Source organism: Cydia splendana, chromosome 4, assembly GCF_910591565.1.
Source record: "Cydia splendana chromosome 4, ilCydSple1.2, whole genome shotgun sequence".
NCBI lineage: Eukaryota > Metazoa > Arthropoda > Insecta > Lepidoptera > Tortricidae > Cydia > Cydia splendana.
Window position 1 is genome coordinate 15957568 of NC_085963.1, and position 15244 is coordinate 15972811.

Sequence of the window (15244 nt, forward strand, 5' to 3'; positions counted from 1 at the left end):
TATTTATTTGGATTATGTGTCGACGTAATCACTAGATTTATTATCTGTCCCATACACCGAAAATTTCAGCTATTACTAATTATTTCCATTCCGCCATACTAGCCGAGCGTACCTTTCTTGGCCTATAGCCCCTCAGAGCGGTTACCGCGAAAACCGAAGTTCGCAATTTGCGGGCATTTTTCTCTGTCACTCTAATTACGCCTTCATTGGAGTAAAAGAGAAAGATCCCCGCAATTTGCGAATTACGGTTTTCGCGGTAGCCGCTCTGTAGGGCTACCGCCAATACCGAAAATCGTCAATTGTGGGCATTTTTCTCTGTCACTCTAATTACGCCTTCATTGGAGTAAAAGAGTAAGATCCCCGCAATTTGCGAATTTCGGTTTTCGCGGTAGCCCCTCTGGGCATGAAGTTATCTAGATCCGAATTGTCAAATGTGCACAGCGCTATCCTGTGTTGCCAGTAGTATAAACAGAATTACCCGAAAGTCTGAAATTTATTTCGTGAATCGGAAGATATTGCTAACGAGTAATTAAAAATGACGTGTTATTGTAAAATTTAAGCTAAAATACATATAAATGAAAATTATAAAATTATAAAGAAATATTTTAACTTATTAACCATAGGTATAATGTACCCATGTAACATGTTATGTTGAAATAAAGTGGCAATGTTATTGTGACGTAGGCCCGTGTCACTCTGGGAATAGAAGACCATGTTTTATTAGACCATGGCCACACTCACGTTCGCGGCTTCGCGCCGCGATTCGCGCACGGAGGGGGCTTTATATTCTTTGCTTGACATCGACACTTGAGTGCGACAGAGACAAAAAAAAGTTGCGGAGACAAAGTTGCTCGTGCGGGCCTACTCTAAGTGAGAGCGAGAAAGAGATGTTTGGTGTAGAAGTCTGTTATGGCCACGGTTTTTAAAACGGTGGCCCAATGTGTAAACTATAGCTGGTCAAGCAAATCTTGTCAGTAAAAAAAGGCGCGAAATTCAAATTTTCTATGGGACGTTATCACTTCACGCCTACATTTTTCAAATTTGCCGCCTTTTTCTACTGACAAGATCTGCTTGACCAAGTATAGGCATTATGCAAAATCATTGCACACGGTGTAATAAAATGCTATGTTATGTAATGCTTAAAATTTTATTTTATATTTATGTATTACCAAAAGCATTTTTATATAATGATAAACCTAATGTATGCAAACAAACTAATGAAATTCATCTTCTAAAGCATCGCCGCCACATTATTTTTTTCAATCAGACAACACATAAAATGTCCGCCATGATTAATATAATTTCAACATGGCGCCCGGTTGTGCGGAGTGTGTATGTGTGTGAAAGTGCAGTGAAATTATGTTAAAATATCAAGTGTTTTTAGTGATAAATTTAGTGTTTAAGTGAAAAGTGTGTGCATTCATGCAGTGGTTTTCCTATAATGGCTTTGGATTTACGCCTGCACTCTCCTGCAGGCGCAGAACCTGTTGTTTATACATGGCCCCTCACTTCAGGTCATGGTTCGGTAAGGAAATCGTGTATATTTTACTTTGGAATCTTGATATGTCAATGCTTACAATGTTTAGTTTATCATTATGATATTTCTGTAGGAGGAACTGCTCTTAGTTGCTATTAGTAACATATAATTCTATTGCCATGAAACACAAATTTTCGCTATAAAAATGTGATCCAAGCATTTATTTGAAACCATATCGATTATACCAATATTATGGCTATAAATCGTCAGAAATTACTATTAGGTGTTTTAAAACTTAAAGAAAAATGCAGCATGTTGGTCCTTATATCACATGGGTCTTTCAGCCGGAGTGTATTGACCTCGTGTTTTGTCAAGGTGTCGGCTTTTTTTAGATGGGTTCTTTATACAGTGCCCGTTGTAGTTGTAGATCATCGTCATTCCCATTTTGAGCGCATACCAACAGTAGTATGATAGAAAAACATTGTTATCTCTGAACTCGTGTTGCTTGTGTACTCAGTACGTGATCATGTTGTGATCGAATTAATATCGTTAATAATGTTTAATATAGTGATTATGACCTTTTGCATAAACAATGTTAATGAGAAATGTCGATTTTTATTCATAATTTATAGGTTAGGTATAACAAAATAATAACAACAACTTTAGCTCCCATCACAAAAATTATGTTACTCTTACTTTTTTAGGCACTTCATTATAATAGCTAAATTAAACAATTGAAATATCTCCTGTGTTTGTGTTTATCCAAAACATGACAAAATAGTCTACTTTAAAGCTCTTAACATTGAAATTGAATCCTAACACAATAATTGTTTAAAAATAGTGTAGTGAATGATGATATTAAATTTGTTTACATTCCACATAGCACAAGTGTAATGACCTCATTGACTCATCAACTGCAAACTTTATGGTTATGTTGTTTTGTGGCTGACTTTAATCATCACCAAAAATTATTTCCAATCAAGAGAAGGTACCTACATTTAATAAAAGTGATATGCTGTTCTTTTATAGTACCCATGTATTTAGTTGCCATATTACCAATGTTATACTTACTGTAGTTTTGAATAAAATTCTAGTGAATAAAATACCAATGAATACCATATTAAATACATACAAATTCAATTCCTTATTGGAGTGATTTATTTAAATAGGTATGTCAATGCTATATAATTAAAACATTACATTCTTATCAAATATAAAAATATCACATGCATATAGGTACATTTATTAAAATTAGAAACAAAATCTAAGTACTAAGAGTGCTTGAAAATCAATAATTTGAAATAGATTACTCTAACAATAACTCTCACACTTTTCTCACATACTGCTTTTCACGTCACATAGAATAGAATAGAATTTCTTTATTTGCCAGAATAGGAGCCCCAATGCACATGTTTTCGTCTAGTGAGACCATTTTTTGAGGTTCTCGCGTTTGTTCAAAAATAATGTTTTTGTTTAAAAATTACTAATATTTAATGCTTATACTAATGTAACTTAATTTTATATGGTAATACTCTGCAATAACTAAATCCAAATACAAGAAATACCGTTTGTACTGAAAGAAAAAAATTTTTTTTTTTTTTTTATTGACGGGTAGGATTACAACATATGTGAAAAGGGCTATTACTAGGGAAAGCAATAGGGCTCTGCCAATGTAATGACAATTTTGTTTAGCCCATACATGCAGCAGTGCTGTAGGAGAGGACAATATGATTTGGACAACGTTTTTGAAAAGTCCTTTTTTTCAGCAATAAAAGTCTCATGCAATTTTATTATACGATCAAAATAAACTACATTAAACATTGCTATTATGGTTCCCATTACTGGGTAATTTTATGTTCATGTGTAAAATTTAACAAAATAAACAAAATTGTTGCGTGGAACTAGACAAAATAATTTGCATCGGGGCTCGTATGTATGGTACAAGATGATAACAGAAAAGGTTTTACATGTAAGTATCAGTATTCAGTCGAAGACACGACATGCAAATAATTGTCAATTTAATAATTTTAACATAAAATAAGTGATAAAGTATAAACTAACACAACACACAACTATACATATAGTTAAGGAGTAAATATGTATACATATTATATGTAAAAGCACTGTCACACTATGCTTCTTAATGCCTAGATATAGGGTGTAAACTGCTGATAGTTTAATACATAACACCTGTCACAGACGGAGATATAATATACCAAAAGATATGTTGTAGCAAGGCATCTTACAATATACAGTCAAACCTGGATAAGGTAGAACTGGATAAACGAGAAACCTCTATTAGCGAGAGTAATTATAAGGTCCCGTCAGTTTTGCCCTAGATTACCTTTATTAGTGAAAGATACAAACCTCTTAGTCATTTCTCCCATTCAAACCTCTGTATCAGAGAGTGTCGCTCCATTGGCCTCTATAAGCGAGAATTCTGTGTGTAATTATTATCCTTTATTTATGTTACTTTCTAATTTTCATGGAACTAACACGCACATGGTGCATCTGACCATTTTTTTTATTGTTTATAAAAAAGGGTTTGTCTCTTAGGTCAATTGTTTTTGATACTTTTGAGAAAAACAAATATGCGTCGTCGTGTACCGATATTTTCGAACAAACTTGCTCAGTGCCTACATATTGATTAAGTTATGTAGAATGGTTGAACAAATTCTTGGGAGTGTCATGCAAAATAAGTGTTAGGTAACGATAAAAATTGCAATCTCTTTCGAGAACGGGAAATCACGAACTTCACAATAAATTTGGTTTCCATACATATTAGCTGGATTAAATAAGTAATTTTAGTGATGTAACATATCATTACGAATTTTTTTTTCAAACCTGCCTAAGCGACAAATCTCCGATCCCTTACCTCTAAGAGTGAGAAACTCTGATTAGAGAGAAACCTCTATGAGTGAGAAAAATATTCTGGCCCCTTGAGCTCTCGCTTATAAAGGTTCGACTGTATCTTATATACAGACAAAGCTATAATATATATTTTGGTATATTACGATATCTTATAGCAAGGCGAAATACGATAAACCATTTTAGCTTATTAGCTGCCATCAGTGAAGTTACTAATGATGGTGGTGATTAAATGTTGTGAAATGATGCAACCTCATTTAGTAAAAAAAAATATTACAGACAATGTCCCACAGATCTACTTAGCGCAGGGTCAGTTACTGATGACTAGGCTAAGAGTATATTTATTAAAAAACTAGCGACCCGCCCTGGCTTCTCAAGGGTTACACAAAGCCTTAACAAATTATACACTAAATGCTAAACCTTGCTCCATGTATTAAACTATTAACACTTTATAGCCTATATCTACACATTCAGAAGCATATAGTAGGAGATCCCACATATATGGGACCTTCACCAATCTGTCTGACCGATGAAACTATGATAATATGAAAGAAAATATGTTCCAGAACATAAATAAATAGGGTTGCCTAAAGAAATATGGTCAAGGCTATTTTTAAGAAATTTTTGAAAAAAAAATTTTTTCGCCAAATTTCACCGATTTGTCTGACGAACGAAATAAGTTTTAATGGAAAGTATACAACTTGTAGCTTGGGTAGGGCTTTCAAAATGAATAGGGGTTTTAGAAGAATTTTTTTTGATAAAGTGAATATTTTCGGAAATAATCGCTTTGAAAGTAACAAAATCTGTGTGACTTTTTTTTTATCGTTTCAACCTTATAGTGTGGGGTGTCGTTGGATAGGCCTTTCAAAATAAATAGGGGTCTTTAAACAGCTTTTCTTGATAAAGTGAATCATTTCGGAAATAATCGTTTAGAAAGAAAAAAAAAGGTTTTTCCTTATAACTTTTGAACCATCTGTCCAAAAAATATGAAAAAAAAATCATGAGAATAGTGTTTAAGAAACTCAATCAAATAAAATTAAAACAAACTTGATCAGTTAAGCCATTTATGAGTTATCGCTAAAAGTCTTCCCTTCTTATTTTAATTAAAAGCCCTGGCAACCCTTATTTGTGACCGGATTTTCGCAGGCAACCCTATACCATTGTATTTGCAATAAAACTATCATCATTTTGATGTATAATTCAAGTGTCAGACGGATGAGTGCAATTATCGATATAAAATCACCTCTTTAAACACGGCAACCACATAATAGTGACCGGAAAAAGATAGGCAACCTAGTTGATTTATGTTGTACAAGTTGTATACTTTCTATTAAAACTTATTTCGTTCGTCAGACAAATCGGTGAAATTTGCTGAAAAATTTTTTTTTCAAAAATTTCTTAAAAATATGCTTGACCATATTTCTTTAGGCAACCCTATTTATTTATGTTCTGGAACATATTTTCTTTCATATTGTCATAGTTTCATCCATCAGACAGATTGGTGAAGGTCGACCATATATGTGGGATCTTAGACCAATAGTGTATGAGAGTTTACATATAATATGTGCACATATATACTCCCTTTCTATATGTAAGTTGTGTGTTCTTTGCCCAGCAGTGGGACACTCTGGGCTCATCAAATAAATATATAAAACCTTGCTCAAGAATCACTCTATTGATAGGTGAAAACCGCATGAAAATACGTTCAGTAGTTATTGAGTTTATTGCGAACATACATACACACAAACAGACAGACGCGGCGGGGGACTTTGTTTTATAAGGTGTAGTTAAATGTCAATGACAAGTCTAAAAGTGCTTGTTTAACCTTAAAAGTTTATATTATCTAAACTAAATGTCATTCCTTTTAATGAACAGGTGCGTGAAGTGCCAATTGTTTTGCTCTACTCGACCATACTAGTCGACGTAGTAATACTGAAGGATAATACTAGTACTAAAGGCGATTTACTTTACTAAGGTTTTCTTTTGTTGCAGGACAAACACGATGGGGCTCTGGAAATAGTAGAAACAATAAGGTAAGACTAGTTATTTTATTGCAATAGTATTAATAAGAAAGTATCTACAGTAAATTGAGTACATCCAGTTATATTGAATAAATATTTATGGGTCATACCTACGGAGGAGGGTAGATAACATACAGTGCAAATACTAAGAGAAGAGGTAGTATCATGAGCTGGTTATAAATATACTCATTCATAATTATATCATACAATAAGCATTATAGAGTCAAAATTTAGGTAGAGTCAAAATAAATGGACCTAGGTTATTAGGTATCCTTATTTATAATTCCGACTCCTGTTTTTATATAAAGCTGTGTTTACGCTTATATACAATGGTAAACCATTTGATACAAAAAAATATAGTGGTAAAAAGGGGAGTAACCTTCGCTTATGCGAAACTGATAACTGCATAGGCACATGATTACATTTTTAAACCGTACTTTTTAATGCGACAATGCTCAATTAACTTGTTTTGAATACATTATCGTTATCGAATTTATCCGTCGATTGGATTAAACCTATAGCTACTTCGTAATGACCGTTTGCTTTTCCGATATGACGTGCGTGTGTGAACCGTGAAGGACGTGGGGTCAATGACCGAGGCGTTTCGCGCCGATTAGGTAGGTATGAGTACAAACAACTGGTGCTGTGTCGCCCTACTGCCCGCGTACGACCTACAAACTCTATACATTATGTATGTATCTTTTCTATCTAACTACATTACAATGTATACATGCCACACAGGTAAACTACGGTGATGAAGTACTTATCAAACGGTACAATTTTATTTTATTCTTTGCGCAAATCACAAAAATAAATTTGGCGTTTGGCGATTAATTGACTGTGAAAATGCATAGTACAAAACAACAGATCGGCAATTGATAGGTACTTGTCTCACTTGCTGGGAAGTGTCAAAGAAGAGATAGGCTAGCTAGACCGTCGTATTGTGGTCGTATTTATCAGGGAGTACAATTGAAGGAGCGAAAAAACTTAGCATTTGTGAACCGAGCATCTGATTACCAATAGATAGGTACGAGTAGATAGGTAATAGGTATAAGTATAAGGTCTACTTGTGGTTAGTGAAGTGTGCCATCTCCTAATCACGTAACCACACCCACAATGCGAATAGCTCGATGCCTACCTGCTAATATTGCTAATCACGTGTATTACCTATAGTTATAGGTAGATGTAACGTTACGTAGCCATCGTGATTGCGAATAGGTACTATAGGTATATAATTTTTAATTATATCCGAACAAAAGAAATTTATAAATATAAATTATCATCGGCTGATTTAATGTCATATTAAAGATAGTAGGTATAGTGTAGGTATGTACCTACGATATGTACGCACGTATGCAACCTACTAACCCATAATATTTGTAACTCAAAACAAGAGCATGCAGCTGTGGAGACGAAACGAGGTCAAACGTTTTCGAGAGCAGACGTAGACGCCCCTCTGAAAATCGATGGGTCGAGCTAGAAATACCTATTACAAGATAACCTTGAAGATGTTTTATAAACGTTTGGATTTGATTGGGTCAACGACCCTGGGCATAATTTAGATCTCATTTTAATAGCAATTAGGACTCCAATTTGCACTTGTTTGTTTAATAAATGCTTAAATAAAATAAATCCATTTCAAAAACCGTTTTGTGTAACATGTTAAAGATAGCTATTTTGTAGGTACCAACGTTTATAATCCGCGCGCTTATTTATACTTAACACCAGTTTTTGCGATTGCTAGATAGGTACAGTCAGCATCAATAGATCAGTGACTGCCAAAGTGGCCAAATAATCCAAATAAGTATATCGAAAGTGTAAACAATTCCTTATTTCTATAGAAATACACCTTGTCATTGACATGATATACATATTTGGTCACTTTTGCCGTCAGTATCTATTTGATGCTTTGCTGACAGTACCTAGTTCCTGGTTAAAGTATGTGTTCACGCTGCGCTGAGGGCCTACCGCGAACGTAAAAAATCGAAATTTCATTGTTTGTCTCTATCGCTTTTGCATATTAGAGAGCGATAGAGACGCAGATAACCAAATTTTGGTTATCTATGTTCGCGGTAGGCCTATGATTTCCTAGTTTTCGTACCACGTACCAATCCAGTAAGGCGTAGGTATTATTGAATTCATCATTCGACTTGAGTAGACCGCGCGACCTTGAACTCTGTTAGACGACCTGGTGACATTAAATCTGCAGACTAACTGGTCTGCGGTTCTGTCTAAGCGACCAAATTAACGTTTACTGGAATTATGTAGACTCGTTTTAGTTTCTGTTTACCGAAATCTATTTTCTTGTAATTATAAGAAATTAGGTTATACATATTAAGCAAGCAAATGTAAATCCTAATATTTTTTTAGGAATCTGTATTATTTATTACATAAACCAAACCCTTATTGCTTATTTAACGTAAGCACTTATAGGGTGGGTATTTCCATATAGGTACAACATTATTAACAGAGTCGGTTGTAGTGTTTTTCTATTTTATACTCTTTTAATTAGGTACAGTCAAAGAATGTAGCGACTTCCATATTGATTGTCACGTGATAATCTATATGGAAGTCGCTAGGGACCTCATACTATCGTCACTGTGACAAGGTACGAAATGGTACAGTCACCTGCAATAATATGTTACTCTTCAAAGGCCGCAAAAATATGTGACGCGCTCTTATGGCTCTACGAATAAGATCGTGTCAGATATTTTTGCGGCCTTCATTGTGTAACATATTATTGCAGGTGACTGTACCTACTGAAATTAAATTCCTTAACAGTAAGGCCAAGCGCGCACCACGACTTTTTGTCGCGCGATAATTTAGTCGCAGAAATGTAACGTATGTGTTTATATGGCAGTGCGCGCATATGCGACAAAAAAATCGCAGCGATTTTAAAATTGTGATTTGTCACATTTTTCCGCGACTGCTCGCGACGCGATTGTCGCAAAGTGAATTGCAGCATACGGAGCTGTATGGCCCCGCGCGCACTGCGATTATAAAATCGCACCCCGGACCTCAGTCGGCATTTGGCTCTCCAAGGGGCTGTCCATAAATTACGTCATCGATTTTTGACGATTTTTGAGCCCCCCCCCCCCTATAATCATCCAAAAATCATGCTTCAAATGACCTCATTTCCTCCTACTTCATGCTACTGTCATCCGATGTCCAGACCCCCCCCCCCTAATTTGAAATGACGTAATTTATGAATAGCCCCCAAGCGTCAAAATATCGGAACCTGCTTCTCCAATGGAACCACAAGATGAAACGCTTGATGTTGACCGTTTAATTATGGAAATAGAAGGAGATCACCTTTGTGTCTATAAGAAGACACGTTTCACGACAAGCGACTGGTACGAAATCCATGTTGAGAATGAACAAATCGTCGACTTATTCATCGCAGTGCGCGCAGTGGATTTTCTGCGATATATTACAGCGCGATTCTAAAATCGTGTCGCAAAAATTAAAATCGTGGTGCGCGCTTGGCCTGAAGGTGGAGGTTCGCGCCGCGACAGAGACAAGCGACCGAGACAGAAGACCGCGACCGGAGACCGCGACCTTCACTTGACCATAGGCAACACATAAGCGACAGTTCGCGAGGAGACAGAGACCTCTCGCGTCTCTGTCGCCTGTCTCTGTCTCGCCGCGAACTGTCGCTTATATGTTGCCTGTGGTCAAGTGATGGTCGCGGTCTTCTGTCTTTGTCGCGGCGCGAACCTCCAGCCTAACAGGTATAACTAGGTGCCTAAGGGTGGTATTCTGATATTCCACCTGTCTAATTTCTTTGTATCACTCTCTCATTAAGCAAAATGTGAGACGCAATACACAGTGGATAAAGATTGGACAGGTGGAATACCATCCTAATCTATATTTAAAGATCGCCAACCATAGAATTTCTTCGATTTCGTTTGTTCCCTACTGCCGCGCAATCTTTTTACCTTAGACCTTAGATGGTTTCACAAAACTATTATATACATACAATACCGTTTTCTTGAAACTTACCTAAAACTAGAACTCGTTCTCGTTTTAACACGATCGCTTTAAAAACCCTTAACCGAACGGTTCCGTTAACCGTAAACCGTATACCCATGGCCTTCCTTGAACTTTATTACAATTACAAAAAATCGCAAGGTCCGAGTTATTATTATTTATACACCATGCTGAATAATGATGTGGTATTTCTAACTGTTCATTTATCACATAAGTACCTATACAAACACAATGTGCAATTTACATGTAATAGATTTGTTACGGTACCTATATGTCATGTGTTTTAGTAGTATGTACATATATGTGACGTCCCACGGTCAAAGGTACCTTATGGCGGGTATGGAGTTATGCATACCCCAGTAATCTACAATAAATAAGCTATCGATAACACAAAAGATCAACCTTCTAGGTTGCGTAGTTACAGAGATATGATTTTTTGAAAATAATGTTGTGAAATGAGCAACTTTACGATAGAGAAGTTTTAAGTTTAGCCGCCTAAAAAACTATGTTCCTGAAGTAAGTTACATAGTTGACTACAAATAATAATGCCTTATATATCTGAGATTAAAAAAATATTGCGACTTGTTCTGTAATGCAAATAGAAACTTTTGATATCGACTGATTTATGTGTATACTAACCAATCTCTTGAAAATAAAGTTTTATTTCATTTTCACGATTGATTGCAATGAGCTCTCAAGATTTAAATTTTATCTATTAGAAAACGACACTGACAGACAGTTTAAGCAAAAAACAATACCGATTTAGAGGTGAAAATGTATTTTCTGACTTTTTCATATAAAATCACAAAATTGAATATTTTTACTTTTAATGTGACACACAATCAATTTTTCTGAGCACATATGAAAGAAATTCTGTCATTCAAATGAAATAAATCCTAAAACCCCAACTAAATACTATATTTAACCCCTTATGCCACTTTAAACTTACATAACAATAACAGTATTTGCTCCATACATTTACGAAAAGGTACCTTATGGAAATAAATCTAATAATACATCACTACAAAATATCAATCATATTATAGTTTATCTTTTATGAATAGAAAATATTAATTTACATTAAACTGCCCCCAATTTAATTAGTTCTTCGTCATAATAATCTTAAAAAAGACCAATAATTTGTATGTAATGAAAAGGTACCTTGTGGTCAAGTTACATGATGAGGCATGATGATGATGGAACAGTTAGGATAAACTAATAATATTTTGGGGTTAAGATGGTATAAATCGTCTATTTCTTATCAATAATATATTTCGGTTGCTATTGAAGATAAGCGGCATTGAGGTTCAATGACCTCAGATATTCCATAAGGTAATGCGTCGGGTATTGGCATTTTTCAGCAAACCAATGGCTGATTTACTGCATGCGACCAAACCAAATGAAGATTATTCTAGTTAAGAAAGACTTGACGAGAGTAACTTTGGTATAATAGCAGTCTACTTGGATTTGTGATGTCGGTCTATGTACGGTTATAATATTTGCGAGGCGCCCCAACCAGAACTGAAATTATCAAATTAGTTTTGCAGAATGCTAATACAGTTCTCTACCAAACTTCTTTTCCCGTATTGACTAGTTTTTTTGGGAATTTTCAATCTTTTTTCCATAAGGTACCTTTTCTACTAAACTCTGAGACGACATTACTAGGCTTATAACTAACTTATAACAAAAATAAAAACAGGTAAACAAACGTTACGCATTAAGGTTTCAGATCACACAATAAAAAAAAATTGAGCATTTTTTCACCTCTTTACAAAACATTTAATATCTCCGAAACTAGAAACCCTCATAAGGTACCTTTTCCCGTGGAACGTCACATATTATATAGAAGGGATATTCCACGACGCGCACGTGAAGGGAAAGCACCGTAAATATTGTTGATCGGTATGAAATTTTCTCTATGTATAGAAAAAACATAATAATTTTTTTATTAGGTAAAGTTTTTATAGATTTAGGCCGAATAACCCATTACCTGGCTTTTTGGATTAAAGCTCTTGCTTCCTTGTAAGGCAAGAATTTTTCTAGGGTGGTATTCCACCTATCCAATTTATTTGTCCAATGTGTATTGCGTCTCACATTTTGCTTTAATGAGAGAGTGAGATGCACTGACATTGGACAAAGAAATTGGACAGGTGGAATACCATCCACCCTTACTTAGCTCAATCATTGTTGATATGGTAATCTATTCGGAACTAGGTTTCTATTCGGATCAAATGAAAGCAGAATGTTCAATATGCAGTGTTTAAAAATCTAAACTACACTATGTAAATTTACAGTGGACAAACTTTAAAAAAGTTACATACTGCTTTTTGTTATAAAAAACTACTCCCTGCTCATTATCAAACTAAAAGAAGAAACCGTTCGCGTTCAGGCACTTCGTTAATTAGGAGCAATTTGATCAGTAAACTAGCAAGTAGGTTCTAGGTAATGACTGAGTAGATATCTACCTATATTTAAATTACCTACCTACTAGCGACAAATGATGACATTGGCAAACACTTCTTCCAACTCATTGTCCGGAAATCGCTAAAGCGGACCAAGGTCGAGAACCTTATGAATGTTGTATCACCACGGCAGTAATATTAGAATATTCTTGGCTGAAAATGTGAACTAACAGTCTAATGCAGACCAGACACTATACTATTGGAAGTCATTATAAAAGTAGTAAAATTCATAGTTCGGTAATGACATTCCAGAACCTCCTCACACACTTGTCAATAATCTACATCATTAATAGCCACGGATAGGTAGTTTAAGTTAATATTTCTTAACCATTTCGCTTAGTTACGTTGTTGACTTGTAGAGTACGTTTCAAAGAAAAGAAAACCTAAGTATTCAATGAATAGTCTTTATACTCTTAACAATATATTACAGCTCTATGCCATATGAGCCGGATAAATAGAGAAACCCGAAATTGTGAGAGATAGATAGTTAATAAAATTGCATTAAATCATTAAAAAATAATCAAGATCCTGGAATCGATGTATCCTCGCTGCATTTCCTATCGTATGTACTTATAACGGGGAGTGCTCCGAGGAATTGTGCGGATTAATCCCTGCCGGTTCCTTCCGCCATCGCTCTACGCGACATTTCCATCTTCACCACTTAGATGGTTGCCAGTCCTCACTGTGCGCTTCTCCAGAAACTTCCTGCCTTCTCCTTCCTTTGACCTTCAAACATTCAAGATAAGAGCGTACTCCCATCTCAAATTCCGGCAGCGTACTTATAAGTTATAAGTGTTATATATAACGTAACCGTGCCCATGGATGACGGTATGACGGTAATCGTTACCATCAGGCGATTAGTCTGCTCGTTTCTATCTTAAAAAAAAAACGGACTTATTTCTCTAGGTTTTCATTCTTTAGAACTATATATCTACTGTCTATATAACTATATGTCTTTCAGTTTCAAAGAACTTTAGGGATTGAATAGGATACATACGACCATATTTTCCTTTCGCAACCTGTATATGATTTCGGCGGGCTAGCACTTTTAAGGTGCAGATTTTTGGATAGTCTGAGACGTGTTCTAGATTATACTATTACGAAAACAATATTCTAACCCCCTGGGGTTAGAATATTGTTGACCCAAACTATTCTGGGTCTATGTCTAGGACACCAACCTCTTTAGAGTGAAAGACTTTAAAGCAACTGTAGTGAGCTTTGGACAGTCAACTCGTGTCTACAGACTCTAAAGAGGTATGTGACAAGTGTCCTAAAAAAAATAGAGGCACCTACGTTTTTGAGCTCCACGATGCAAATATTTTGCTCAGTTATTAAAGTTATTATTATCCCAGTTCGGTAACAAACAAGGAACCAGTTTTGTTCAGTGTTAGCGTTTAGAAGAGAGGGTCTTCGTGACCTCTTCGCGACCGGCTCGGCGCTCGCCCCGCCCGACCTTGATACTGTCCTCGATCCCGATCGCCCGAACTAATCTTATCTTAGGTGACTTGAATACCAATAACGAATACTTTGTTATACATTTTTAAAATACAAGATTTTTAGTAGTGACTTTATATTTCGCAGTTATTAACTAGATTGGTAGATATTTTTTGTCATAATACATACATACATTCAGTCTTAATTACCCAAAATAAAATATTTTTATTTGAGGTAACCGCGGTAGTTTGGAAATCCTATAAATATGAGAAGAAATATGCATACAGAAAAATGTCATTGCGCTGCAGTCCCTTATTATCATTATCTTATCAATCAGTTTTATGTGTTTTTCGCAGGTTTACGTACCTACTGTATATACAAGGGCTAGTCTGAAAGTTGTTAGCTGTTTCGGCTGTAGGTACTCATGCCATAAGAATATTATTTATACCATTTTAATGCTAATTAATCATTATGGCCATGAAAAAATTAAAAAACGAATGCGAATAGTTTTTTTATTATGTATTTGTTACTTGACGTGTCGAAGCTTAACCAACAGTCATGATGATCAGTAATTGAAACTGTCATAACATAATATATAATTTTATAATAAACAGTATTTGTTAAAAAAAATAGATTTTTAGGTGCTGCTAATTGCGAATCTTGACCGGTTTTTTTTACATATACATAAATCTTTTTGATTGAGTAAACAATACGAGTAGTATTACATACCTAGGGAGGTAAATTCGTAAATACTCCAGATCACAGGTGTTTGTGTGTGTTCATAAATATGCGATCTGGGGCTTTTACATTTACCTCCCGTGGTTTGTATAAAGTTTTACGTCTTGCCTTGGCCAGGAAGTGAGATTTTCTTCGCGTCCCGTGGTGACGTAATAGTTATTTGTTTTACAAGGGGGCAAAGTTGTTGTTTAACTGCTCGTGCTAATATTGATACCCGAGCAAGCGAAAGATTCCAAAATTGAACCACGAGCATA

At 35.4% G+C, this 15244-nt stretch overlaps 1 protein-coding gene across 1 annotated transcript in view; it reads left to right on the top strand.

Moving 5' to 3' along the window:
* Window positions 1-1298: 1298 nt before the first annotated feature.
* Window positions 1299-15244, top strand: part of LOC134790030 (histone-lysine N-methyltransferase, H3 lysine-79 specific) — a 46780-nt gene continuing 32834 nt past the window's right edge. The window contains exons 1-2 of the mRNA XM_063760776.1: window positions 1299-1525; window positions 6338-6378. Coding sequence (XP_063616846.1) covers window positions 1442-1525; window positions 6338-6378 — 125 coding nt within the window. The 5' untranslated portion in view covers window positions 1299-1441. The remainder of the gene's footprint in view (window positions 1526-6337; window positions 6379-15244) is intronic.